The following is a 25,987-nucleotide window of genomic DNA, read 5'->3' as shown; positions in this document are numbered from 1 at the left end:
TCCAAAAAGGAAGCGGGCGGGGACGAGAAACTTGGTTGTTGTTTTTTTACTTCGCCTTAAAAAGGAATTTTGACCTGTGACAACCATATGCGTTATTATTTTATGAGCCAATCAGAGAAAGCTTCTGTAAAAAGTAGATAGTGGATATTTTGCCGGAGGTAATGACGGCAAACTAACGTTTACTAAAGGTTTGCCGGCGGCAATCTATATCAACAGAGGGCGCTGTACTCTTAGATAGGGCTGAATTATAAGATGTATTAAATTCCCACCAAAAGTTGTGTAGCGCGTTTGGTGTAGTGGTTAAGCAAAAGCTCTAGTGAGCGGGATGACTCGGGTTCGATCCCGATCCCCGCCACATTTTAAAGGTTTTTTTTCCCATCCCCAAATAAATAAGAATATTCTTCTTTTATTATTTTAACATGTCTCAAACATTTTATTGCAGAGATTTACATTTTCTTTTTCAGATTTCTGGCTCTGGAGGATTTTTTTTTAAAGGGAAATAAAGTCCGAAATTATAAAATGGTCTGAATCCCATCTTGTGAATACAAGGTTACAACGATAATATTGGCATGGAGCCAGACTAAAATTTGTCACCAGAAAATGTTAAAGTACATAAAAACAGTAACTGCGCATGTTCAGTGCATATCCGGCAAACTAACGTTTACTGAAGGTTTGCCGTCTCCGGCAAAATATCCACTGCCTAAAAAGTAACGTTAATTAAAAGAAAACCGGCGCCGGTCAAGTATCCACCATGGTCCATGTCCAGTGCTAGTGGGGCACTGGCTGCCGGCCTTCACGAACATGACGAAACATTTCAACCATCAACACTAACAGTAACATGACTAAATTTAAAACAGATCAATCATTTGATTTGTGAAGCACAAAATCTAACCACTTTACCTTCATGAATTCCTCTTTGTCGAAACATAGAGGAGTTGCCGAAGTTGGCATTGGCATCAACTTGAAGCTGGCACCTGAGCTCATATTGCCTGGCCTTTTTTATTAATATTACTACAATACTAGGCCTAGTATCTGTCTAAAAACACGATTTTCAGGCTTATAATATGCCACTGCACTAAATGAACTTTTCCATTCCACGTCTCCGATTAGCTTTTAACAAACACTTGAGGGCGCTCTATATACACGCCGCTATTTTCAAGTCTTGCAAATTAAAGGGTGCTGGTGGCATATTCGCGGCTGATGATACTTCCGCGTACGTAAGCAGCAGCACCGGCACTAGACAAGTCACTAAAATACACGCAAAAGTGACAGAAGTTTTCTTGAGTTTTGGTACGTGGTGTATGGTTTTGATAGATGGATAGCGGGAAGAATCTGCAGTATCCTCTTGGAGATTGTGGAGCTGTGAAGTTTGGGACACTGTTGTGCGCTTTCTTTGCAAATCACGTAATCTTAAGAATGAGCGCGCATTCTTAAGAACGAGCGCGCATTTTTAAGAAATGAGCACGCAATCTGAAGAATGAGCACTCATACTTAAGATTGAGTGGGAATATCACGTGCGCAATTTATGAGTTTTGCGTAAGGAAAAAAAACAACATTTGCAAACATCGAAAAATAAAACTACCAAGTTGTTACGAAATACCTTAATATAGGAATAGATGTTGGTAAATGACATGCTAAAGCATCCTGTAAATTAATGGCACCTGGTGTGAAGCCATTTTCAAGAAAATGGTATATTTGTATACATTTCCAACGCTGGTCGGCCGACCACTGTTGGAAAAACCTAACTATTTTTCAATTACTGCTCCAAATTTACCATTTTTTTTTGTCCAAATTTTGTTTTGCTAGCTATTGGTTCCATATTCATGAACGGGTGCAGGCCAGCTAGACTGGTTCCCTTACCTTACAATTTTCCCGTATTTTTTATCCATTTCATCTTTAGTGGAGTCAGGGAACCAGACTACTTGAATATTTTTGTTTCTTGGTTTTTCCAGCATTTTCGAACACAAAACGTCAAACATGTCAGTGCAACAATATTTGATCTATTATACTAACCCCCCAAATAGTTCATTTCTGAAAATTACAGCAAAAGCCAATGATGTACATTCCCTTTAACAAACATTGCACGGCATATTAAATTATGTTAAATGAAATGTAGGCCTAGCATGCCAAGGCCCCTATAGCGGTTAAAGGGAAAATAATTCATATAACGAGGAAAGAAAATGATTTATGCTTCTGTAGCCCTACTCGTATAACTACGATAATTTGAATCAAATTAAAACCTGTTATTATTGCTTTTTTCTGCCCACTATGGGAAGTTTTGTAATAACGGAGGACTGGGAACTAGTCTGGGAAGTGCTTTGTTTAGGCTAGACAAGTTACAAGTCCCTGTATAGTGTATCGTATGCATGTCACGAAAAAAACGATTTCCAAAAGCTGCCAAAATTTCTCTTTTGACAACCGGTAGATACAATCCAGCTCTGCGGCGTAATGGTGGGGATGTGAACAATAGCAATTTAAGTGGCAAATAGCATTAGCGCTATGGGATGTCTTCACATTCTTCATTCTTACGCCCCTCCCCCTTTAGTTATCCCAAAAATCAGAATTCTTTCCACTACACTATTATTTTGTCTCTTATTTTGATATAATTTCATATCCACTCTACTTTTCATTGTTAAATCTTTTCCTAGGTAAGGCCTTGCGTTGCAACAGTATAATTGTTAAGAATCAGTGAACGAGGATGCAGCTAGACTTGCCAAGCGCAGCCGGTGCTCGGCATCCACAAGACCGTTATCTTGTCGCGCATTCTTAAGAATGTGCGCTCAATCTGGAAGAGGGTTTTTTTGCGAAGATTGTGCAAGGATCCGGTTGCGCAGTCATAAGAATGTGCATGCCCATTCTTATGATTGCGCAAATCACAAGAAAGCGCACAACAACACCTCCTCAGTCCTCAGACACAGTCTTTTTTTTATTCTACTTAAAAATACTTTGTCGCTCATATTTGCAACCGCTTTCCTTCCTCCATGGTCTTACACTTACTATGGAAATGGAATAGGCTAAGCCTTTATGACCCCATATCCAATTTCTTTCCAATAGGTGAGGCTGCATTCACCAGATGTGAAGGGAGGTTGTTCCATTCAGAAATAATTACTCAGACATGTCAGATGGAAAAGAAGGTTTTTTTTCTGCAGTTCAACCCCTTCCTTAGTCCAGGTTTGTAGAACTTTAGGTTGTGACCTCTGACTTGGAATGGGTTGTCGTGTCTCTGGAACTTAGTTTGCTCTCCTCAATGCCTCCCAAGCTGTTTAGGATCCTGTACATCTCGATCAAGACGTCTCGTTGTCTTTTTGCTTCCAAACTGTACAGGTTCAACTCCTCCAAATCTTTCTGTATATGTTTTGTTTTTCAAGCTTAGGAACTTAGGGTGATCTTGGTTGCCCTGCGCTGTACCTTTTCTAACACTGACACATCTTTCTTGAGACTTGGGCTCCATGCTTGGATACAGTATTCAAGGTTGGACAGATGTATGTCTAATACACTTGAGATTTGACGGGATTTATAACTATAGTCTTGAGCCTTTTACTAAGATCCCATATCCATATTCATTCAAGTAACTGTCCAAGGCATTCTTGAATTGATTGACATTCATGGCCTTCATGACGTAGGCTGGCAAGTTGTTCCAGTTGTCAATCACCTGTTGTGAGAAGAAGTGCTTTCTGAACTGTAGACCTTTCAGCATTCTCTTCTTGAACAGCTGTGAACTGTGGCCTCTTGTGGTTGTATTGGACATGATGAAGAACTTCTTTGAGTCTTTGCCATCAAACTCAGTGTGGTATCTTTAGGGGAGCGGGCACTAGGAAGAGTCAACTAAACGTGGCGGCCATTTTGCACGAGACACTCTCCGGTGTCGTTTATTCCACTTCAAGAGAGGGCGCTCTTTAACATAAACAGTAATACGTTAACACATTACACTCCTCCCCCCTTAGTTTTGGACCCCATGAACTTTCAAGTAAAAAAAAAATAAAAATGCAAGGAGTTACTTTCCTCAGCAAATTATTTCACCATACAAAAATGAGATACATGGGAGTGTCCCTAATTTATCATTGGTCCTATAAAAGCAGAAATATTAACATATGTCCCCTTTATCCTTCCAAAATGTGTTCAAAATCCTAATTTTGCTAATTTCTTGTTTTTGGAGAATAACCAATGACCTTGGTTAAATTTATAACTACATGTACATGTATTGACTGTTTAAACACATGTATTTCTGACAAAATTGTGAATAAATTTTAATACAATCACATGTAACCATGAACACCGTTTCTTTTCTTTTTGTTTTGCGTACAGTTATGTAGTTTACAATTACAAATCAAGTCTATCGGGTGCTTTTCTGTTTCTTTGTGGATAACGCCTCTGAGAATTTTCCGTGCAGTTTGTCCCTGGCCCATTTGTTTCCCGCACTGGACTACTTTGTGAATCCCTAGCTAGATTTTGAGGAGTGACCTGACATTTATCAGGAGTTTTCACATCGGTCTGATCACATGTGTCGCTCTTTTTCTCTTGTTCTGGTGACTGTGGCAAGTTTACTACTAATTCTGGACCGTTTGTGTAACTTGGGACCCCTACCGGTACAACAGACTCTGACTGATTTTCTTCTTGGGAGGGAAAAATGTGGTCAATATGCACATACCTGTTTTTGCCATTTTTATACACATGAACAATGTATGTACGTGGTCCACAAACTTTGACTACTTTTGCAGGCAACCACTTGACCAGACTGTTTTCATGACTTTTGACCCTCACTTTCTGATCTACCTGGAGTGTTCGCTCCTTTACTCTACCTTGGTCATGATATACCCGTTGTTTTTCTTGTTTACTCTCTACTTTTTGTGCCAAGTTGGGTTTCAAGAGAGAAAATCTTGTTCTAGGTTGCCTCTTGAGGAATAACTCTGCTGGAGTTCTACCTGTAGTAGTCTGTGGTGTGTTTCTATACATTATGAGAAAATTGGCTAGTTTGTGATGCACTGATAGATGCTGCTTTTTCGGGTTTGGATCCAACATTTGTTTGATCAGTGCTCGTTTGACAATTTGAACAGTCCGCTCTGCTGCTCCATTTGAAGCAGGGTGGTATGGTGCCACTCGGGTATGTTTGATACCGTTTCTGTCCATACACTCTTTGAATTCAGCTGAAGTGAATTGTGGCCCATTGTCTGAGACGATTTCTTCTGGTAATCCATACGAGGAAAACAACCTCCTCAAGACATCCAGAGTTTTTGCCGTAGTTATCGTTTTCATGGGGTACACTTCGACCCACTTTGAGTGACTATCAATCAAAATCAACAATTGCTGACCTTTTAGGTCGGCAAAATCAATATGTACCCGTTGCCAAATTCGGGTAGGCCACACCCATGACTTGAGTGGAGTCGTAGGAGGAGCATTTCGGACTGATAGGCACGTGGTGCAGGCGTTTACAAGGTTTTCGATGTCCTTATCTAACCCTGGCCACCACAAGTAGCTACGTGCTAGGCTTTTCATACTACACATGCCCATGTGTTGGTTGTGGAGATCACTTAACAATCTGTCTCTATGCTTACTTGGAATAACTACCCTTATCCCCCACAAAATACAGCCCTTATCAATTGACAATTCAGCTCTACGCCTGAAGTATGGTTTCATCTGTTCATCTGGAACAAAACCTGGCCAACCATTTGCTACAAAGTCATACACTTTGGCTAACTCTGGGTCAGTTCTAGTGGCTCTACTGATATCATCTGATGTAACCGGCAACTCATCTATGTATGAGAAATACTTGACCTCCTGTACATTAGAATGGTCAACCTGTCTTGGTAATCTGGATAATGCGTCTGCATTTCCATGGTCTACAGAACGCCTATACACAATCTCATAAGTGTATGCAGACAATATGATAGCCCATCTTTGCATTCGCGCTGCGGCCAATGTCGGAATGGATGCCTGCGGATTGAAAATGGCTGTGAGTGGCTTGTGGTCTGTGACCAGAATGAATTTCCGTCCAATCAAGTATTTGTGGAACTTCTTGACTCCAAATATCAACGCCAATGCTTCTCGCTCTATTTGCGCATAATTTCTCTCACTTGGTGACAGAGTACGCGAGGCGAATGCAATGGGTCTTTCTTCCCCATCTGGCATTACATGCGAAATCACAGCACCTACTCCATATGGAGAGGCGTCGCAAGCAAGATGTAATTCTCTACTTACGTCATAGTGTACCAACAAAGTACTTTCCATGAGCTGGATTTTACTTTGCTGGAAAGCGGTTTCACAGGCAGCAGTCCATTTCCACTTCACATCTTTTCGCAAGAGCTCATTCAAGGGGTGCAACAGCGTTGAAACATTTGGAATGAATTTTCCATAGTAATTCAGTAGTCCCAAATAGGACCGGAGCTCAGCGATGTTTGTGGGGCTGGGAGCCTGCTTGATCGCTTCCAACTTCTCTACAGTTGGGTGGATACCCTCAGCATCAACTACATGCCCTAGGTACTCTACTGACGGTTTATGCCATTCACACTTTTGGCTTTTTACCCGCACATTATACCTCTCCAAACGCTTCAGGACCTCATCGAGTATTTCACTATGCTTTTGTTCAGAGGGTGCAGAGATGAGGATATCATCTAGATAACAGACAACTCCCTCAATCCCCTGCAAAATCTGATCCATCACACCCTGAAATATCCCGGTGCTGATGATACCCCAAACGGTAACCTATTGAACTGAAACAGCCCAAGGTGAGTATTTATGGCCAGGAACTTTTTGGACTCTGCATCCAACTCGAGCTGTAGGTATGCTTGTGCGAGGTCGATTTTTGTGAAAATCTTTCCCCCTTCTAGTGTCGCAAATAGGTCCTCTGCGTTTGGCAAGGAATACTGTGTGTCATCTAACAACTTATTGATTGACACCTTGTAATCACAACACAATCGCAAACTACCATCAGGCTTAGGTACTGGTACAATAGGCGAGGCCCATTCACTGCGTTCTACCTTACTTATGATGCCTTCATCTTGCATCCTTTTCAACTCTTTTTCTAGTTTTTCTTTCAGAGCATACGGTACGGGACGCGCCTTGCAAAACACAGGTTTAGCATTATCAATCATATGTATGTGCGCCTTGAACTCAGTGATTGGGCCCCCCTTCTCACTAAATACCGTTTTATACTGTTCTTTCAGTCCTGCCATATCCTTGGCTGGATGACTGACATGTGGAGAGTCCTTGGCTGCTCCGCTTGTGTCTTGTACTCTGAAGATCTGAGGCCAGTTCACTTTGATTTTGTCCAACCAGTTCCGACCGAATAAGGCTGGCTTGTCTCCCACCACTACGTACAGTGGCAGTGTCTGTGTCTGACGCTCGTACGTTACTGGCAGAGTGAGTTTTCCCCGCACTTCTATGGATTCTCCTCCATAGGTTTTCAGTTTCACGGACGACGGTTCCAATGTCCAGCTTGAAAACTGCTGCTGGTAGGTCTTATCCGATATGATGGATACAGCTGCCCCGGTATCCAGCTCCATCTCTACTGAAGATCCTGCTAGGTCAACAGTCACAGCGATGCCCCTTGCTGGTGAGCTCACCGAACTTATCGTGTAAACCAGAAAGTCGCCTGATTCATCACTGTCCGCGTCTGCGGCCACGTGTTTCACCGACTTCGAAGACTTGCCATCCTTTGGTGTCTGATTCTGGTACCGTTTCTTTCTGCATGCCTTGGAGATGTGCCCAACTTTATTACAACAATAGCATGTTGCTCCTTTGAAGGGACATTCCCTTGGCGAATGTTGACCTGTGCATCGGTAGCAGTTCCCACTTCCTGGTTGGTTCTGTGCCGATTTAGGCCCACCACTTATTGCAGTGGGTGCTGGCTTCCTCTTTGGAGCGAAGACTTGCTTGGCAGTCATCTTTTTCACCTCCAGACTGGCTCTTGGTTGTATATGTAGTTCCTGAGCTTGCTTATTTGCCATCTCAAATGCTACCGCCAGCTGCAGTGCCTTGTCAAAAGACAGCTCTTTCTCGGTTAACAGCTTCTTCTGACATGTGGTGTTGATCAACCCACACACTAGTCGATCTCTTAAGGCATCCTTCAGGAAGTTTCCAAACTTGCAGGTGGTTGCCAGACGCTTCAGTTCGACCACATATTCATTCACAGATTCCCCTGGTTTCTGGTCTCTTTTGTGGAATTTGAAGCGCTCTGCGATGGTCAAAGGTTGTGGTGAGTAGTGATTCTTTAGCAAGGTTTTCAGTTCTTCCAGTGATTTATCACTCACTTTGTCTGGCGATACCATTGACTTCAACAGCGAGTACGATTTCGGCCCTATGACCGTAAGAAAAACACTCACTGCTTTTGCATCCTTGATGTCGTTGGCAATGAAGAACTGGTCCAACCTTTCCAAATAGCACGTGAAGGTTTCCTTTCCTTCGTCAAACTCATCCACTTTTCCGATGATCGCCGCCATCGTATAACGATCGTAATCTATAACTTTATCTCAACAATTTAAGACTCTGGTACCTCAGGATCCCATCCTCGTCGCCAATTTTGTGGTATCTTTAGGGGAGCGGGCACTAGGAAGAGTCAACTAAACGTGGCGGCCATTTTGCACGAGACACTCTCCGGTGTCGTTTATTCCACTTCAAGAGAGGGCGCTCTTTAACATAAACAGTAATACGTTAACACATTACACTCAGGATCTTGAATGTTTCAATTAGATCTCTCCTTTATTCTCCTCACTTCAAGTGGGTTCAGATTCAGCTCTCTCAGCCTTACATTGTATGGTTTCCTCCTCGATCCAGGTACCAGTTTGGTTGGCCTCTGTACTTTTTCAAGACAGTTGATGTCTTCTTTCTGCATCAACCTCTGATCAATGCATCAACCGTGCGAATCGACACACTCACTCAGCCGTTATTGCACGTTAAATTGTAACCTGGTTGTAGCTGCAAAATCGCACAATTTTGTATAAAAAGCCAAATAGTTGAGAAAATTGAAGAATCAATCGGCCATCTTGGAAAATCCGCTATCTTGGGGGAAAACAAGCGCCTGCCTCCTTCATTTTTTTCAAACAGCCAAGATGAGAAAATATTTAATTTTTTTACTTGGCCTTATCGGTTTCCGTCAAAGTTTGTAATTTTCTGCAATATCCTGGACTAATTAAGTTAACTGCCATAGTAACAACTTATTTTATATCCAATGCAGTGTTTTAGAAGCCAAAAGAGATATCGTCATGCAAACCGTCAAAGCCAGAAAACCAGTCAAGAAGTCCAGCAGAAAAGAGCCACCCTCTTCTGAGCAGACTCCGCCCACACCTTCCAATGCACAACATCCTCCACCAGCCGAACCAATTATAGAACCCAGACTCCCCTTCTGGGAAGTTGTCATCTACTTGGTTTTGGCAGTTGGGTTACTGTCTACAGCCATCTACAATGTTTACGTTTCTTCTCAAGGTAAAACATGTACAGCTGGAAAGTACAAATTTACATGTATTTGTCCCTTTGATGTCAATCAAACTACAGGTTTTGCCCTTCATCGACGTTTAAACACCGCCGCAAAATTCCATCTTACAATAGTTTATGCGGTACCCGCTGCTATGTACATCGGATTCGAACCATCCAACCGATCCCGTTAGCTTGGTGGTCAAGTGGTAAGACATCTGCACTAGAAAGCAGGAGGTCGTGGGTTCGAGTCCCACCCGAGTGATTTTTTTCCAACTTTCACTCGGGAGGTAACACACTGAGTATACAGTGTTTAAATGTCGGTGAAGAGCAAAACCTATAGTTTGATTTATATCACCCCGACGCAAAATTCCATCTTACAATAGTTTATGCAGTACCCGCTGCTATGTACATCAGATTCAAACCAGCCAACCAATCCCGTTAGCTCGGTGGTCGAGTGGTAAGACATCTGCACTAGAAAGCAGGAGGTCGTGGGTTCAAGTCCCACCTGAGTGATTTTTTCCAACTTTCACTCGGGAGGTAACACACTGAGTATACAGTGTTTAAAGCTATAGTCCATCATTTGAAGCCATCCGAAAAGTAACTGGCGTAATTACTGTTGAAAAACAAACTTGGTTGAAAGATAGTAAGGGAGCTAAACTCCCTATGAAATTATTCTTCTGGGAAGCTGTCATTTTGAAGTAATCAACGAAAGAAGGCATTTCCAATGGTGATTCTTAAGAAGCACCGTAGGAAAATTTAAATTAGTAGTTCGTTTTGTTATTCAGCGCAGCGCGCACAAGTATTGGAACGACGCACACGCGCGCGCGGTTGTTATAATTCGTTGGATCAGTGCGCGACGTCGCGTATAGCTGCAATTCAAAACAATTCAAAACATGATTCAGTAACTTTTGATTTGAAATTGAGATCTTAGAATGCTGTTTTTCTCGGAATGTACAGCTGAAGCTTAGCTGAAACTTCATCAGGTTAGTTGCTCAGTATCCTTCATTAGATTTTGAATCTTTTGTTGCTTCAAACGAACAAAATGCACAAATTACAAATGATGGACTGTAGCTTTAAACGTCGGTGAAGGGCAAAACCTGTAGTTTGATTTATATCACCCCGCTCCAAAATTCCATCTTACAATAGTTTATGCGGTACCCGCTGCTATGTACATCAGATTCGAACCAGCCAACCGATCCCGTTAGCTCGGTGGTCGAGTGGTAAGACATCTCCACTAGAAAGCAGGAGGTCATGGTTTCGAGTCCCACTCCACCGAGTCAATGACTCGAGTCATTACAACTCTACGCATAAGTAACAAAAGTTTAACCTCTAAGATATTCGTGGATTTCAGTGTTTTTTATTCTACTGTTGGGCATCTGCAAGGAGAATGCCCACAAGAGTGTTTATGTTATTAGTCTTTGCAATGATTATGTATTTATAAAAAAACATGGCGTTACGTATGGGACCAAAAAGGGACCTTTTCTTGGACATCCCCTAATCTATTACATCACATAGTCATGTTGATAATAAAAGAATTGGTTTTGAAAATTAAATGTTAAGCTCTGTCATTAATTCTCGTACTATCAAAACATCATGATCAGGCCGTCCAACTTGTACATCTTGTTTTATCCGCAGCTTTTCATTTCTAACCTTGTACTTGTGATTTATTTATCATGCCAGAACATATGGATGGGTTTGGCTCATATATCCTGCAACCAGGCTGGTCATTCCTTGGGAACAGATACAAGGTAAACCACCCCCCCCCCCCTTTTCTTACATATCTCACATTTGTTTGTGCACAAATGCAAGATCAAGTCAGTAGTTGCAAAATATTCCATTGAGCACTTTTGTTACAAAATTTTGTATACAGCAAACTGCTATGCCTTTTTTATTTTGTAAAAAAAAGAAAACCTGTTTTATACATATATTGCAATTTGGGTAATATAATAATAGAAATATTATCGGAGTCATATCTACCAACGTATCTACTAACTATTAGGTACTCAAGGCGCTGGAGATATGTCTATTATTAAAGAAAGGTGAATAAAGTTTATGAGAAATTTAAGACCCATTATGTAGCACTTTATAATGGTTTACAAGGTGCTGAGGCGCATATTGCAGCCACTGCCAGAAACATCAGGGCAAACCCCTTCTCTTAGCGATAAGTGTTACTGGGTTCTTTAACATGCATTACACAACACATGGGACCTACAGCTTTACATCCCATCCGAAGGACGAAGCAATAATGGTAAAGTGCCTTGCTCAAGAGCACAAGCACCATGTTCCCACGGTCAGGATTCGAACCCATGTACCACGGCACACGAGTCGAACACCGTAACCATTGGACCACAGCACCCCATTAACTTTGTTTAGTTGATAAATTTGAAAATTGCAAAGCATTTTGCGATGCAAATTAGGGAAAATCACTCATTGTATTCATGTGTTTATACCTATTCCTTGAGTTCTTCTAAAGCGCTTATATGAGGCATCAGCATTAGTGTGTTTATTTAATAATCCACTGATTACTTTTCATGTAAGCAGAAGTCTCTTTGAAATGGACTTATTCAATTACAACTTTCATTTATTTCTTTTTTGATAAATTCTCCAACCAAATGGATTGACAAGAAAACTCTGTTCTGTCATTTTCTGGTGGCATCCATTACATGTGACACACATGGTGATGTGGGAAGTAGATCTCTGACATTTCTTTTGCCCTATTTGATTCTTTTCCGATGATTCTGTGGCAATCTTAATTCATGCCAGGACATATCTGATTTTGAGTGGAGTTACTGGACAGCTATGATCACACCATTCCTGCTGGTGCTGTTGGTTGGTCACATCAGCCTCGGACAAGTTGTGGAACACACTATGCCAAAGGTCAGTTACTATATGAGGGCATCCCATTTTATTTTGTTGGTTCTCCTTTCCGACCGACCCAATTGAGTTTTTTTAATTAAAAAGTGAATTTCGAACTTTCAATTATTTTCCTTGACCCAACCACAAAAAAATTGATAATTTGGAATGGCTCCTAAAGTGCATCTATAGCTGCATCACGGGAGAGCAAAACCTAGTATTAAAGCCAGAGTCCATCATTTGCAACTATCCAAAAAGTAACTGGCGTAATAACTGTTGAAAAGCATACTTGGTTGAAAGATAGTAAGGGGACTAAACTCCCTGTGAAATTATTCTTTCTGGCAAGCTGTCATTTTGAAGAAATCAACAAAAGAAGGCCTTTCCAACCGTAGCAAATTCAAATCAGTGCTTTGTTTTGTTATTCGGCGAAGCGTGCACAAGCATTGGCACGAGGCACACGCGCTCGTGGTTGTTATAATTCGTTGGATCAGTGCGCGACATTGCGTAGCTGCAATCGGCTCAGTGAGAACGTGTCTCGGACGCTGAATTCAGGCCCAATTTAAAACATGATTCAGCGACTTTTGATCGGAAATCGAGATCCTAGAATGTTGTTTTTCTCGAAATATATAGCTAAAGCTGAGCTGAAACTTCATCAGGTTAGTTGTTCAGTATCCTTCTTTAGAGGAGTCTTTAAGATTCTCATCTCCCCTCTTCAAAAATCCATGAAAAATCTGGTTCTCTATGTTGGTTTTTTTTGTTTATTTGTTATTTGAATGAATGTGATCACAGTTCAAGAAGCATTTTCTTCTGGTGTACTCCCTGGTGTGTCTGACGGGTCTATTTGGTCTGAAAGCGGTCGTTGTCTTCTGCTTGTACACCACCTTTGCCTACCTGGCGTCACGGACAAAGTCAGCAGTGGTGGTCTGGGTTGTCATTGGTCTGGAAATTCTCAGCTTGGGAGTGGATTCCATATCTGAGTACATGGTGAGTCCTGAATTAATATAAATGTGACTAGTTATTAGGTCAGCTAGGCATCCCTTTTTTGTTCTTTGGTTCTCATTCCCGACCGACCCTACTTTAAGCTCCTGACCAAAGAAAAAAAACCCACTTTTTTTAAGACCACCGACCCCTGTCTTGAACCCCCTCAAACAAAAACTAAATAAATGAACAAAATTGAATACCAAATTAAGTTTCTGTGTTATTTGAAAAAAGTATACAAATAATGAATGTTTATGAGTGCAATGGTGAGAATATTCTCATGAGTTGAAAGATTGGAGTTGAATGGAACATTCCATCTTTCAACGAAAGAAAATATTCTCACCATCGCACGAATGCAAAACATTCATTATTTGTTTTATATAACATCCAAGTAGATCTTTGTCATTTGATTGGAGGATAAAACTTTAAGAACAAACAAAACCCACAAAATTGTATTATATCACTACTTTTTTTCAGCTTGTTCAAGGCTAACAAAGGTTTACAAGTCAAATCATTGACATGATTGACAATAATGAAAATTAACATTGTAAGTTCTTAAAAAGGCAACTGCATCAACTTCAAAGGTAAGTTTTGTACTGCTGTAACGCATGATATGGTCTAAATAGCGCAAAGATCGTATAGCGCTGGGCTGCTGCACGTCTTAGCGTGCGCGCGGCGTGCAATAGATCAAAAGGCATGGGACGAAAATGCACTGTGAATGGAACCAAAAATGCAGTTATGACGTAGGCAGTGCAATGGTTCGATTTATGAATGCCACGTGACCTACAATCCTCCAATCAACTGACAAGGATTTACTTGCGCGTTATATACAAAATGATATCCGTCAATAGTATGAATGTTTGTGAGTGCAATGGCAAAAAAAATTTCATGAGGTGACAGATGGAATGGAACATTCCATCCGTCACCGAATGAAACTATTCTTTCCATTGCATGAATGTGAAACATTCATTATTTGTTTTATACAACACCTGAATAAATCCTGGTCATCTGATTGGTCAGAGTCACTAATAGTTTGACTGTGCAATGGAACTTCTATTTACTGTGGAAAAGAACTGGAATAGAAATGTGCAAAAAAAGTTGGGACAAATAAATAAATGCCATAAATTTTCGTTGGGCTTTTGAAATTGATTCAACAGCACGCTGTCTTCCCCGATGAAGAACTGTACAACCATGTGGCATTCGGTACGGCTCTCTGCCTGTGTCGTCTTCTCAGCTTTAGCCTGGAGTACTGCAAACATGCCAAACAATCGCAAGAAGCTGGTGCCCACCACCAGCAGGGCACCGGTGAAGCCTGGGGGTTCTTTGACATCATGGTGTACAATTTCTACTTGCCACTATTTGCCAGTGGACCCATATTGACTTACGAGAAATTTTCAAAGCAAGTGAGTTGAATAAATTTTTTTCCCTTTGAAAAACTTTGATTTTCAATTTCTTTTTTATTGTTTGTGGATAAATTCTGTATTCATTCTCTTTTCAGCGTTTATTGAAAGCAGAAGTACATATAAAAGCAATACGAGATGTGGCACCGAAAATACCTTTTTGGCTATATAATGGATCTTTTAAAAATAGTATCTCTCACCCTTGAATTACGTCCATGGACATTGCACAAATAGTTCCATAGGTAGCTTCTAAATTGAATAAGGAAAATTTCATGTCATCCAGGATCACACATTGAAAGTTCAAGAAAAAAAGATCCCCCTCCCCCGCCTGATCCTTCAAATTCTACAAAGGACTTTTGAGAGATTTTATTAGATCCAGGAAAGTAGATGGCAGCCACATCACACCCCTTGAACATTGAAGTATGAGTAATGTTTTATACTTGTATGCTTGAAGGGGGGGTTACATTGAAAAAACCCTGATCATTTGCCTGTGAGTCTCTTTTCTTTCATGACACATAATTTTACTCCTTGGCCCCACAATGTGTAAGGCTTTAAAGTAAAACATGCATTTACCCTAACTCCCAAGTGTCTTTTACTAAATGCTGGACAAATTCCACCAAAATCCATCACTGACCCTGCTTCACATAAGGACCAAATCTGCTGAAATCCACCTCAAGACCATCACTTCTATAGGTGGATTTTGATGGACTTCATACAGATGGCTTGCCTACCAAAATCCCCAAAATGGGGAAATGGATTTTGATGGATTTGGGGTGGTTAAGGTTAAGCAGCCCTCATGGATAACCTTGCGACAGCACGAAACAGTCAGCAGGATCAAGCTGTGCCTGAGCTACGTCCATCGGGAACAAATTAGTCACCGATGTTTTTGCGATCTGAGTGAAAACTGCGAAGATATTGAGACGATCAGCATAAGTCTGCGCTAAAAAAAAATCAACAGTTGCAAGAGTAGAACAATTTGAAATTCAGTTGCAGTCGTGTAGCCAATCAGCGTGCAGTAAGAATGGCTGAATGAACAGATGTGGCCATGGAAGGTCATTTGTTATCAACACGCTTTTACCGTTATTCAAGAAGTCACATGACTGTCTATGCCGTGGAATCGTTGTTGTGTCATGGATGAAATGAGCAAGTTGCGATTTTTTTTGTGTCGAGATCCCGCAGGTTCCACGAGAATCACACGATTTCTCAGTTTGACGACCTGAATATGACTTTTGTGCTTGATGCTGATGGTCGCAAATCGCAGGTCGACCTGAGGCAGGCTTTATGTTCACACCAAGCATTTTGGTGTGGTGAAGCACACAAAAATATGCACAGTATACATTATGTGGAGTGCTGTGGCGTCGTGGTTAAGGGCACTGGATTCGTGGTCTGTGGGTAAAGCTGCGGGTTGTGGGTTCGAGTCCAGCCTGGGGTCATGGTGCGTGTGCCCTTGAGCAAGGCACTTTGTCACTCATTGCTTCTCTCCACCCAGGAGTAAATGGGTACCAGTGAGGGCAGTGATGGTTATGTGATTGATTTAGCTTCCTTGCGCCTAACAGGCTGCATCGAGCTGTATACTCCCCAGGGAGCTGAGATGGTATATGGAATGTTTAATTGACCCAATGATCAGGGGTAATAATAACGTAAAGTGCTTTGATCTTTGTTAAAAGCACTATATAAGAACCTGTTATTATAATTACCATCTTACACTCAATTTGTGTACTTTCTCTCCAGATAAATCAGGTTCGAAGGCCATTCACAAGAGACGAGGTCAAGAAAATTCTCAAGGAATTTGGACGATATATCTTCTGGGCGCTCTTCGTTGAGTTTGTTTTACATTTCTTGTACTTTCCTGCATTCCATCAAGTGCGATATGTGTTCCAATTCCTTCCAACATGGTCATTAGGTGAGTGAAAAGTTATACTTACAAGAGACATAATCAAGGGAATTAAGGCGTTGAATCATTTTTTTTAACTATGTGATTTTTCACTTTTAGTAGAAGTGCTGTGTTCTTATCACATTGTGTCAGGCCTTCTTTGTGTGTGCAACATGCAGGATATGTCTGGTAACATGTTCACAAAAAGCTGAAGTGGAGTTGATTTTATTTATTTGTTTGTTATTTTAACTGGGTAGCCCATTCAGTGGAATGCACCGGTCTCCCGTGGGGCCCAGCAAAGAGAAGACAATTTGAAGAAATTACAGTTTCATACGTGGGAGGACAACTCAATAAGAATATTCTGAGGGAAAACCCACGGAATCAGGCAGGGCCTGAAAACCCAATTCACATATTGACCCAGGCGGGATTCGAACCCGGGTCACAGCCGTGAAAGGCGAGGAAAACACCGCTACGCCAACCTGACTCCCCAAATTGAAAATTGGTCACTGCCAAAAGTCTTCTTTTTTGTGCCTGAGACTTCTGTCATATTGTAAATTGCTTAGGCAACGGCCATTAATGACCCGATGTGGACAGGGAGTGGGTTTTGCACCGTGGATTTGCAATAATAAGTAAGTGAACCAGCCAGTTGACCCCGGCAAGCTCGGTGGTGTAGTGGCGTGCACTAGTAAGCAGGAGGTTGTGGGTTCAAGTCCCACCTGAGTGAGCTTATGAATTGTTTTCTCGCAATCCCTTTGACAACACTGCTCTTACCTTACAGACTCTTTGTGGACTTGTGAACAAAAGAGGTCCACAGGATGCAGTGTGAACGCTCTGTGGACTTGCACACGTCCACACTAGGTTCCCCCTCTCTGGAAAACAGCTTTAGAGGCATTTTTGGGTTAGGTTTATCTGTCGCAAAATGCAGAGGAACACTCCAGGAAATCATGATAACAAAAAATATTGTTTTCTCTACACAAATACAAAGGAATGTCCACAATAAGTATGTAAGGTAAGACTATATGAGTAAACAGTGTTTATAAAATACATCAGAGGCAGTCCTTCTGTTTTGAGGCGTGGGATCACACCCCCATGCCATCACATGCTTAAATGCTTCCTGAGAAGTGCGAATAATCGCACGCCTAAATCACTCAGTACCGCACACTTCGGCATACATTTACAGCATAATGGTACTTCATAATTTGTGAAAATTAAAGTACGTCGGTAAAGAGAAAACGGCTTTATTGTAAGCGAAGATGAATATTATGAAAACTATCAGATTGTTCAGTCCCAGCTTGGACCACAGAATCACACACCCAGAAAAATCACATGCCTTAGAAAAATCACACGCCTGGAAAAATCCAGGTGTGCCTTTTTCCACACACCTGTGATTTTCAAATCAGAAGGACTGCAGTGGAGGGCAAATAGCTGTCTCATCTAGCCAGATAAATCACTCGACTTCATTTATTTTGTTTTTTGTAATTTTTTTCATTTTTGTTTGTTTGTTGTTGACAGCTGGTGTCGGGCTGTGCCACTTATTATTCTTCCAAGTCAAGTACCTAGTGACTTACGGCATACCGCGGGCCATAGCGCTGTGTGACCGCATAGATGCACCACTGCCGCCTATTTGTGTGCTTGGAATGTATACATTCCAAGACATGTGGAAGTAAGTGATCAGGAATATCAACAGGTTTTGGTACAAATTTAACGATTTCGGACAATCAGGCAAGGCATGATATTACATGCACACAAGGTTTTCTCATACTTAGATGCAGTTTTCTTACATGAATTGTCTCAAAGCTTTCATTTTCAAAATAAACCATTGCAATCTTCACAGCGAAATATTTGAAACCTATAAACCTATATTTCAACTTTTGAGCCTATTTTGTTTTTAAAGGAGCCCATATGTCCTATAAAAAAAACTTTACTTTTTATTCCTCCATTTGTTTTAACACATTAATAGCACACTTCTTGTCCAAATTAAGGGAAGTTTTATTTTTATTGAGGGGCAGGTAGTTTGGTGTTGCTGTATATACCTATCTTTTAACCAGTTCGCGCCGGAGGTCGTGTATACATGCAAAGGTTTTGCGGTATTTGGAACAGATGACAGATAAACACGTGAGGCCAGAAATATCTGTCGGCGACCCGCTCGCAGCGAGCGAGGCCGGAAATATGAGTGTGCTGCCCGAGGGTGATGGCTTCAACCCGCCCGGCTTGAGGTCGAATGAAGAGTAATCCGCGCCTTGTTCCATTCTTATCAAAATAACCCCAGCGTGAACTGGTTAAGAAAGATTTTAAAGCATTGTCAAACATATTATGCAATTTTACTTAAGTTTATTTTTCTTCCTGTCCTTCATGTGTTGTGGGGCTGATGTTCTACATTTGTGTGTCTTTCTATTCCAACAGATACTTTGACAGAGGTCTCCATTCCCTCTTAGTGAGGTAGGTTAGATACTAGACAAATAATCTGTTTAGAGTGCTTGTGCTTAAAATGAGACATTTATTAATTTCAACAGTTAAAATCATTGTTTTAAGGCTGGTTTATAGTCGGTCTCATGATAATATTTGTTAAACACTGGTGGTAACTGCACACCAGGTCTTTTTGTTCAACGTAGGTGCAAGATATTCAGCTGTGAATGCGACAGTCATGCATTGCCACTGCTGAACCTATAATTACTTATAGCTGCTAGCATTGGATGTTTGATGTGAAATTCAAATCGATGCTACCCCTTTTAGTAGAAATAAGAAGATGTTTAGTTATTAAATTTTAAACATTAAGGATGCACTGCATAATGTCAACGTCTAGTGTTTCTTCTAGCATAATATAATATACCTTCATGGACGATTGATAATATCATATTCCTTCATGGACGATAATATCAAAGCAATTTTTCAACAGTTCTTTCTTTTATGTAACCAGCCAGCTAAATGCCAAAATTTGCTTGGAAACCTCTGTGCATAAGGGAGCAACAGTTCAGCTTATGCATAGTTAATGAAATCCAGTCATCCTTTTTGCTTGATGGTGTTCCATGCTCCATGTTTGCATATTCAACAGTTCTGACCAATAGGCAGTGTGATTGGTGAGAATTCAGTGAGGTCACTGACCATGTCAAAGTTCACAGTGTTTGAACTCTGCAGTAATGATGTGCAAACCCGACCCGAAACCGACCCGACCCGAAACCGACCCGACCCGAAACCGACTTCGGGTCGGGTCGGTTACTCTCAATCAACCCACTGAGTATGACAGAGAGAGAGTCGATGGTTTTGCAACAGAATTCATGCCACGTGGGTAAGGGCAGGCACAAAAAAGTGATCACTTTGTCCAAGCAAGGTATTCGGGGTTTTTTCGGGTCAGGTCGGTTCGGGTCGGTTTTACCTTACTTTTTGTCGGGTTAGGTCGGGTCGGTTTGAGGGAGTTAAGATCGGTTTCGGTTCGGATTCGGTTTATATCTCTAATGTTTCGGGTCGGTTTGGCCTGGTCAACCCGACCCGATGCACATCATTACTCTGCAGGGACATTGCCAGTGTCATCTAGCGACCAGTCGCTGGAATTTCAGTGACGGCTTTAAACCATGAAGCTGATTGTGCATCAATTTTTCAGTCATGCAACCATGGCATTACAGACTGTAAATCGGCCTTATAACTTGGTATTTTCGTAAAGAAAAGTGTTGTAGGACTTCAAGTAAATACCACAGTGGGAATACAAGCTTTCAACTTGGAGAGACAACTTGTCACATTCACATTTGACCTACGGCTTATGTCCTGCAATTATTTTGCCTCTACAATGTTCTTCAGTTCCACACATTCACAAGTGCATTTGGAAGCTTCTTAAATAATTAGCACTACAATTCACAGAAAATAATCGAACTTAAAATGCCAGTGTCCTAACAACTTAGTTGAGTAACGTCTCTATTTATGTTGTACTGCTCGTAACATACAAGTGAACGACAGCTTGATAAACTACAGTACAGTATATCTAGGGTGTCTAAAAAGAACAAACTCTAAAATTGCCCTCTTTTTCACATTAAAAAAAAATACACATATCAATACACATGTAGAGAGAAGGTTTCATTAGCTTTTTAACACCGAAAAAATCTTTCCAATCGGGTGAATATTTATTGAGTTATGGCCAATTGAATACGAGTACCGCTTTTTCAGTTTGTCCACGGCAACTGATATTTTGACTGCCGCAATAAGAACATGGGCCGAAACTTGCATTTGTGAAAAAGACTACCAAGTAGAGGGCAGAGACAGAGCAGCACAATAAACATCTAAGAAGTTAACTAAACAGTCATTTACAGGACTACCATTACTTCCAAAAGGATAAATGATCATTGTTGCAAAAAACAAAAAAACAAAAAAGAACCACATAAAGACAGAAAGATTAAAACATTAAAGAAAGCAAAATTACCCTTACCCCAAATCCATTACATTCCTAACAAATGACAATTGAGACCATGGACAGATAGATCGGCAATTATTTGTACTTAGTCTTGGCCATAACTCAATAAATATTTACCCGATTGGCAAGATTTTTTCGTTGGTGAAAAGCTCATGAGCTATAGTCTCCACATATGTGGAAATATTTGCGAGGTATTTTTTTTGAAGCTGTGAAAAAGATGGGTATTTGAGGGTTCTTTTTTTTAGACACCCTGTATATGCTTCAAGTTGAATTTGAAAAGGAAGACAAACTCTTTGGTAGTTCTGTGTTTTTGTGGATCCCTTGTATTCTCATCCCTTTCGCTCATATCCCACAGCGTCATCTACATTCCCATGGGTGGTTCCAAGTACGGCCTATTCCGTCAACTCCTAGCCTCGGTAGTCTGTTTCTCCTTTGTCTTCGTGTGGCATGGCCTGGAGAGGCATCTTTTCTACTGGGCCCTGATCAACTGGCTCGGCATTGCAAATGAGATGTTAGTCCAGAAGTTGGTCGATTGGCTTGGAGTCATGTCTTATCTTGTAAGTCACTGGATGATACACTCAACCAAAAAAGAAAGTCCCCCCCCCCCTTCCAATACTTTTTTGTCTAACTCAAAAACTACTGAGCACCTCTCGCTCAAATAATGACTAATCAGTACAGAAATTCCTTAGCAATCCAGCCATACTCTCTATTTGGCCCAAAACAGTGATAATGTGTACGAATTTATGCAATTTATGACAAACGATACTGAAAGCAGTTGCACTTTTGTATACGTGCAAGTTTTGGTTCACTCTTACCTTGCACGCATTCAAAAGTGCAACTTTTTTATCGGTACCATGTGTCATAAATTGCATAATTTTGTACACATTATAGCTGTTTTGGGCAAAACAAAGAGTATGGCTGAAATGATAAGGAATTTCTGTACTGATCAGTCGTAGTTTGAGCAAGATGTGGCCAGTAGATTTTGAGTTGGACAAAAAAGTATTGAAGGGGGGGGGGACTTTCTTTTTTGGTTGAGTGTATAACAATCTTGTAGTTTGTTTCTCGTGGGAAAGAAAATTTACTTGTTTTAAATTTTTAACTTCTATTCATAAACACCTAAGACAGTTCACCCATTCCTATTGGTCGAGAGCACATCACGTGGTTGGTCTTAAAGGGAATATACAACATTTGCAAACATCGAAAAATTAAACTACCAAGTTTTTACGAAATACCTTACTAGGATGTTGGTAAATGACAGTCTCAAGCATTTTGTAAAATTATGGCACCTGGTGTGAAGTCATTTTCAAGAAAATGGTATTTTTGTAAACATTTCCAACGGTGGTCGGCCGACCAGCGTTGGAAAAACCTAACTATTTTTCACCTACTGCTCCAAATTTACCATTTTTTCCAGTCCAAATTTTGTTTGCTATTGGTTACATGTTCATGAACGGGTGCAGGCCAGCTAGACTGGTTCCCTTGCCTTACAATTTTCAATCATCTATAAATTGATCCATTTTATCTTTTGTGGAGTCAGGGAACCAGACTACTTGAACATTGTTGTTTTTCTTGGTTTTTCCAACCTTTTCGAACACCAAACTTCAAAAATGTCAGTGTAACAATATTTGATATATTATACTAACCTCTCAAATAGTTCATTTCTGAAAATTACAGCAAAAGCCAATGATGTACATTCCCTTTAAACACTTTTCTGGTGTCACATGAAATATAGGCTCCTATGAAATCCAATGCCTATTCCGTTTTATTGGTTGAACGTTCACAATCCTCATATAGGCACGCGCAATACTGCTATTATGTCATAGTCCTAAATTTCAACGCACTTGCCACAGCTGTATCTGCACGACATTGTGCAGATACACGCTTTTTCAAAAAGGGGAAGGGGATTAAGTACATATAGTGTTATTTCCACATTGTCAAATTAATACTAAAGGGTATGTGTAGCTGATGGCCTGTGAGAAAGATTTGCAACTTTTTAATTTGTTTCCTGAAAATTAAAAAAAAGGTGAATTTCTTTGGGTTTTTTTTGGGGGGGGGGGGGCATGGCCCCCGTTGGTCCCCCTGGATCTGCCAACTACCAGACTGGGAAGACTCAGGAAGACTTAAACGATGTCAAGATTCAGGACGACTCGTTAAGACTTGTTCTCTTATGTTTTTTTTGTTTGTTTTATCAATAGAAACACAAGCTGCCGCCCTCCATGTACTGCAGATTACTGGGGCTAATCCTTACACCCAACTTTATGGCCCTGGCTTTGTCAAATCTGGTGTTCTTAGGAGGCACTCGCATAGCTAATATCTACGTCAACAGTCTTACGCATTCGGGTAAGCTGTGCAAGAGTTTTGTTGTAAAGGTCTGTCTCTTTTACAGTTTCGTAACGTCCCTTTTTAAAAATAAATAAGTTCTAAAAAATTGTCTAGGTTTCATAGCAATCTGAACCATGTTGTGACTGAGTTTGGGGTCATACGGATCACAATTCTAAATGCTTCCAATGCTTCCATACTACTTCACCTGGCTCATTGACTTCCAAGTTTTAGGTTGCTGCCATTTTCAGTCAGAGTTGTAATGACTCGAGTCATTGACTCAACTCGAGTCCGAATCGAGTCACAATTTTTGGTGACTCAACTTGACTCTAGACTCTAGTCCCTATGGACGTGAATCGACTCAAGGCACTGCGAGCAAATGACTCAAGTCCCTCATCAGAAGACTTGACTCGAGCGAAGGCTAATAAGACTCGAGTCCCCAAAATAAAAGCAAAACTTTGCGAAAAATATTTGCAATGAATTTAATGGTGCAAACTTATGTTCACGTCACTTTGCGAAAACAGTACGGTACAGCGGCCGCTTGTGATGTACAAATGCACGTGTCACAGACTCCCACCTTGTGGTTCTGGAATGCACAAAATACTATCCTGGGAACCGAACTTTAACACATTTCCAGCTCTTGGATTTGAATGCCAGCTAAAGTTAAGCCCTCCTTTTAAAAATTATATAGATACATGCCCTTTTTTAAATAATCAGAAACAGTTTTGTATAATGCAAGTTGGTTTTGATGTTGTCAGCAATCAGGGGTAAACTTTCTAGACCCGAAGCCAAACCAGATAGCCTATAAGACCGAAATTTCACTTCTTGTTAACTGTTAGTTATACAAATAACTTCATCTCTTGTCTTTTTTTGTAATATAGTGTTCAAATATTTGACTTGAATTGACTCAAGCTAAACATTTGACTTGACTCGTCTAGACACTGCGACTCGACTAGACTCATTTGACCTTGTTGACCTGATGATGCGAATCGACTTGAGTCACTTCTTTAAAATGACTCGACTCGAGTCACAAAATCAGTGACTTGTTACAACTCCGTTTTTCCAAGTTTCTGGCTTAGCATAGCAAGAAGCATAAATGTATACATGTACATGGCTTTTTGCATACTTGCAAAGCAATGCGAATGATGAATTGTCTTTCGTATTTCACACACATACGGTTTGCCATCTTAGATTGGCATTGATATGAACAGAGATTTTGGAGCCCCAGCTGTACAGTTCAGATGCTTGCTTCGCAAAACCAGAAGACTGAAATTCATAGTCTCTTTATCTTTCTCTCCACAGATTCGCCTTGGCCTTTCGTCACTACTTTTGTAACATTTTATGTTGTCCTCCAAGTCACCAAGGCAGCACATCAGTATTTCGGCAAAACCTATTTGTGCAAAAAACTTTATGCGAACTGAAGAATGACTTAATCCAACTTTAATTGTGCTTAGTATTTTTTCTTGCCTGAAATAGTTTTAAAGGAGATGTGAAGATGTTGAAGTGACTGTATCATTTCATATTAACTATTTTCGTTTCAAATAATGTATACAATTTTAACTTTACATTGTGGAAAGAATGCAGTATTTAGACGCCACTTCTCTGGTTGTGTTTTTCCATGGAGAGTCAAGTGGATTTTCAAAGTGTTGTAACTGACACTTTGTTTAGTTTTTGTTGTTGCTTTTGTTGACTAGCCACCGCCCTCCGGCTGCGTGTTTTGGCGCGTTGGGTCACAGGTGTTCTGACCTATATATCTGGCTAAGTGCACACTCTAGAAATTACTTTCTATAAATAGGTCATTAAAAGGTTTGGCTACTCCAAGTTGTTACAATGTAATACATTTTGTGAAGCTGTGATTGACTGCTTGCCTAGTGCCTATGCTGGGAATCAACAGTTGCAGTTCTGATAGGCAGTGCAGCGAGTGGAACTCACAGTCTGTTTGGCGAAATAAATAAGGGCTTCCTTTTGCATTTTGCTGGACTTGGAGGACAAGAGCCCAAGAGGTTCCCGCTACCGTATTTTCCAACAAAATTGGAAATGTTTCTCGTCTCAGATTCATGCCTTTTCAACATTTTTGCAACGACTGACCTTCATTGAGATAATAGGGCCTATATGATGAAAAAACGTCATCAGAATGCAACATTCTTTCCCACTATATAGCTCATTTTTATTCTGGCATAACTGTACATGCATATACCAAAATATACCAAAATGCCCCAACCAATTAACAGCTTGGTTAAACTACATCAGTTCCAAATAAACTATTTTCAGATTCAAATTTTGTTACATTTTAAATTAGTGATACAATTACCGGTTGGCGATAGTTATCCGTTGGTTAATAAGCCTCTGTACTGATGACGTCACACTTTGTTTACGTGTGTGCTTTCCTATGGTGCTCAGTGGACCGTGGGCCCCCACTGGCTTCATAGGAAAGTGCACATGTAAACAAAGTGTGAGGTCATCAGTACAGAGGTTTACCGGTATTACTACATTATCAGTTGTATCACATCCCCCTTTTTTTAATAAAATGTTAAATATTTCGGGTTCACTATATCGATCTTTTGAATTGAAATCAGGCAATCATTTTATCTTTTTTGTTTCCACAAAATTGTATTTGGTTGAAGACATTTCTGATTTTCAATTGATTCTTTTGACGTGTTGCCATTATAATTTACAACATTGTAACCAATGTAGAGACATTTTGTACTTCAATAAAATATATTATGAAATATAAGTAAGATGCCTTTTCTACTCTTTAAT

At 40.5% G+C, this 25,987-nt stretch overlaps 2 protein-coding genes across 5 annotated transcripts in view; one reads left to right on the top strand and one right to left on the bottom strand.

The window, feature by feature from the left end:
- LOC119741180 (conserved oligomeric Golgi complex subunit 2-like) overlaps nucleotides 1-1,108 on the bottom strand; it is a 32,957-nt gene extending 31,849 nt beyond the window's left edge. For both annotated transcript variants that reach the window (XM_038216891.1, XM_038216892.1), the window contains exon 1: nucleotides 901-1,108. In XM_038216891.1, the coding sequence (XP_038072819.1) occupies nucleotides 901-984 (84 nt within the window). In that variant the 5' untranslated portion in view covers nucleotides 985-1,108. The remainder of the gene's footprint in view (nucleotides 1-900) is intronic.
- On the top strand, nucleotides 1,075-25,965 carry LOC119741181 (protein-cysteine N-palmitoyltransferase HHAT-like). Of its 3 annotated transcripts, none has more exons than XM_038216893.1 (12): nucleotides 1,075-1,213; nucleotides 9,170-9,417; nucleotides 11,089-11,156; nucleotides 12,172-12,285; nucleotides 13,051-13,245; nucleotides 14,397-14,642; nucleotides 16,371-16,542; nucleotides 18,025-18,175; nucleotides 18,916-18,951; nucleotides 21,267-21,468; nucleotides 23,104-23,248; nucleotides 24,530-25,965. In XM_038216893.1, exons 1-12 carry the CDS (start codon nucleotides 1,080-1,082, stop codon nucleotides 24,646-24,648), a joined length of 1,830 nt encoding a protein of 609 aa, XP_038072821.1. In that variant the 5' UTR covers nucleotides 1,075-1,079; the 3' UTR covers nucleotides 24,649-25,965. The 3 variants fall into 3 exon arrangements, with proteins under 3 accessions (XP_038072821.1, XP_038072822.1, XP_038072823.1); XM_038216894.1 differs by having other exon boundaries at nucleotides 1,185-1,290; XM_038216895.1 differs by lacking the exon at nucleotides 1,075-1,213 and adding an exon at nucleotides 8,672-8,769.
- The last annotated feature ends 22 nt before the right edge of the window (nucleotides 25,966-25,987 follow it).

The sequence above is a fragment of the Patiria miniata genome, unplaced genomic scaffold, assembly GCF_015706575.1.
Source record: "Patiria miniata isolate m_02_andy unplaced genomic scaffold, ASM1570657v1 HiC_scaffold_5, whole genome shotgun sequence".
NCBI lineage: Eukaryota > Metazoa > Echinodermata > Asteroidea > Valvatida > Asterinidae > Patiria > Patiria miniata.
Note: the sequence above shows the minus strand (reverse complement) of the source record. Positions and strands in the feature narration are given on the sequence as shown.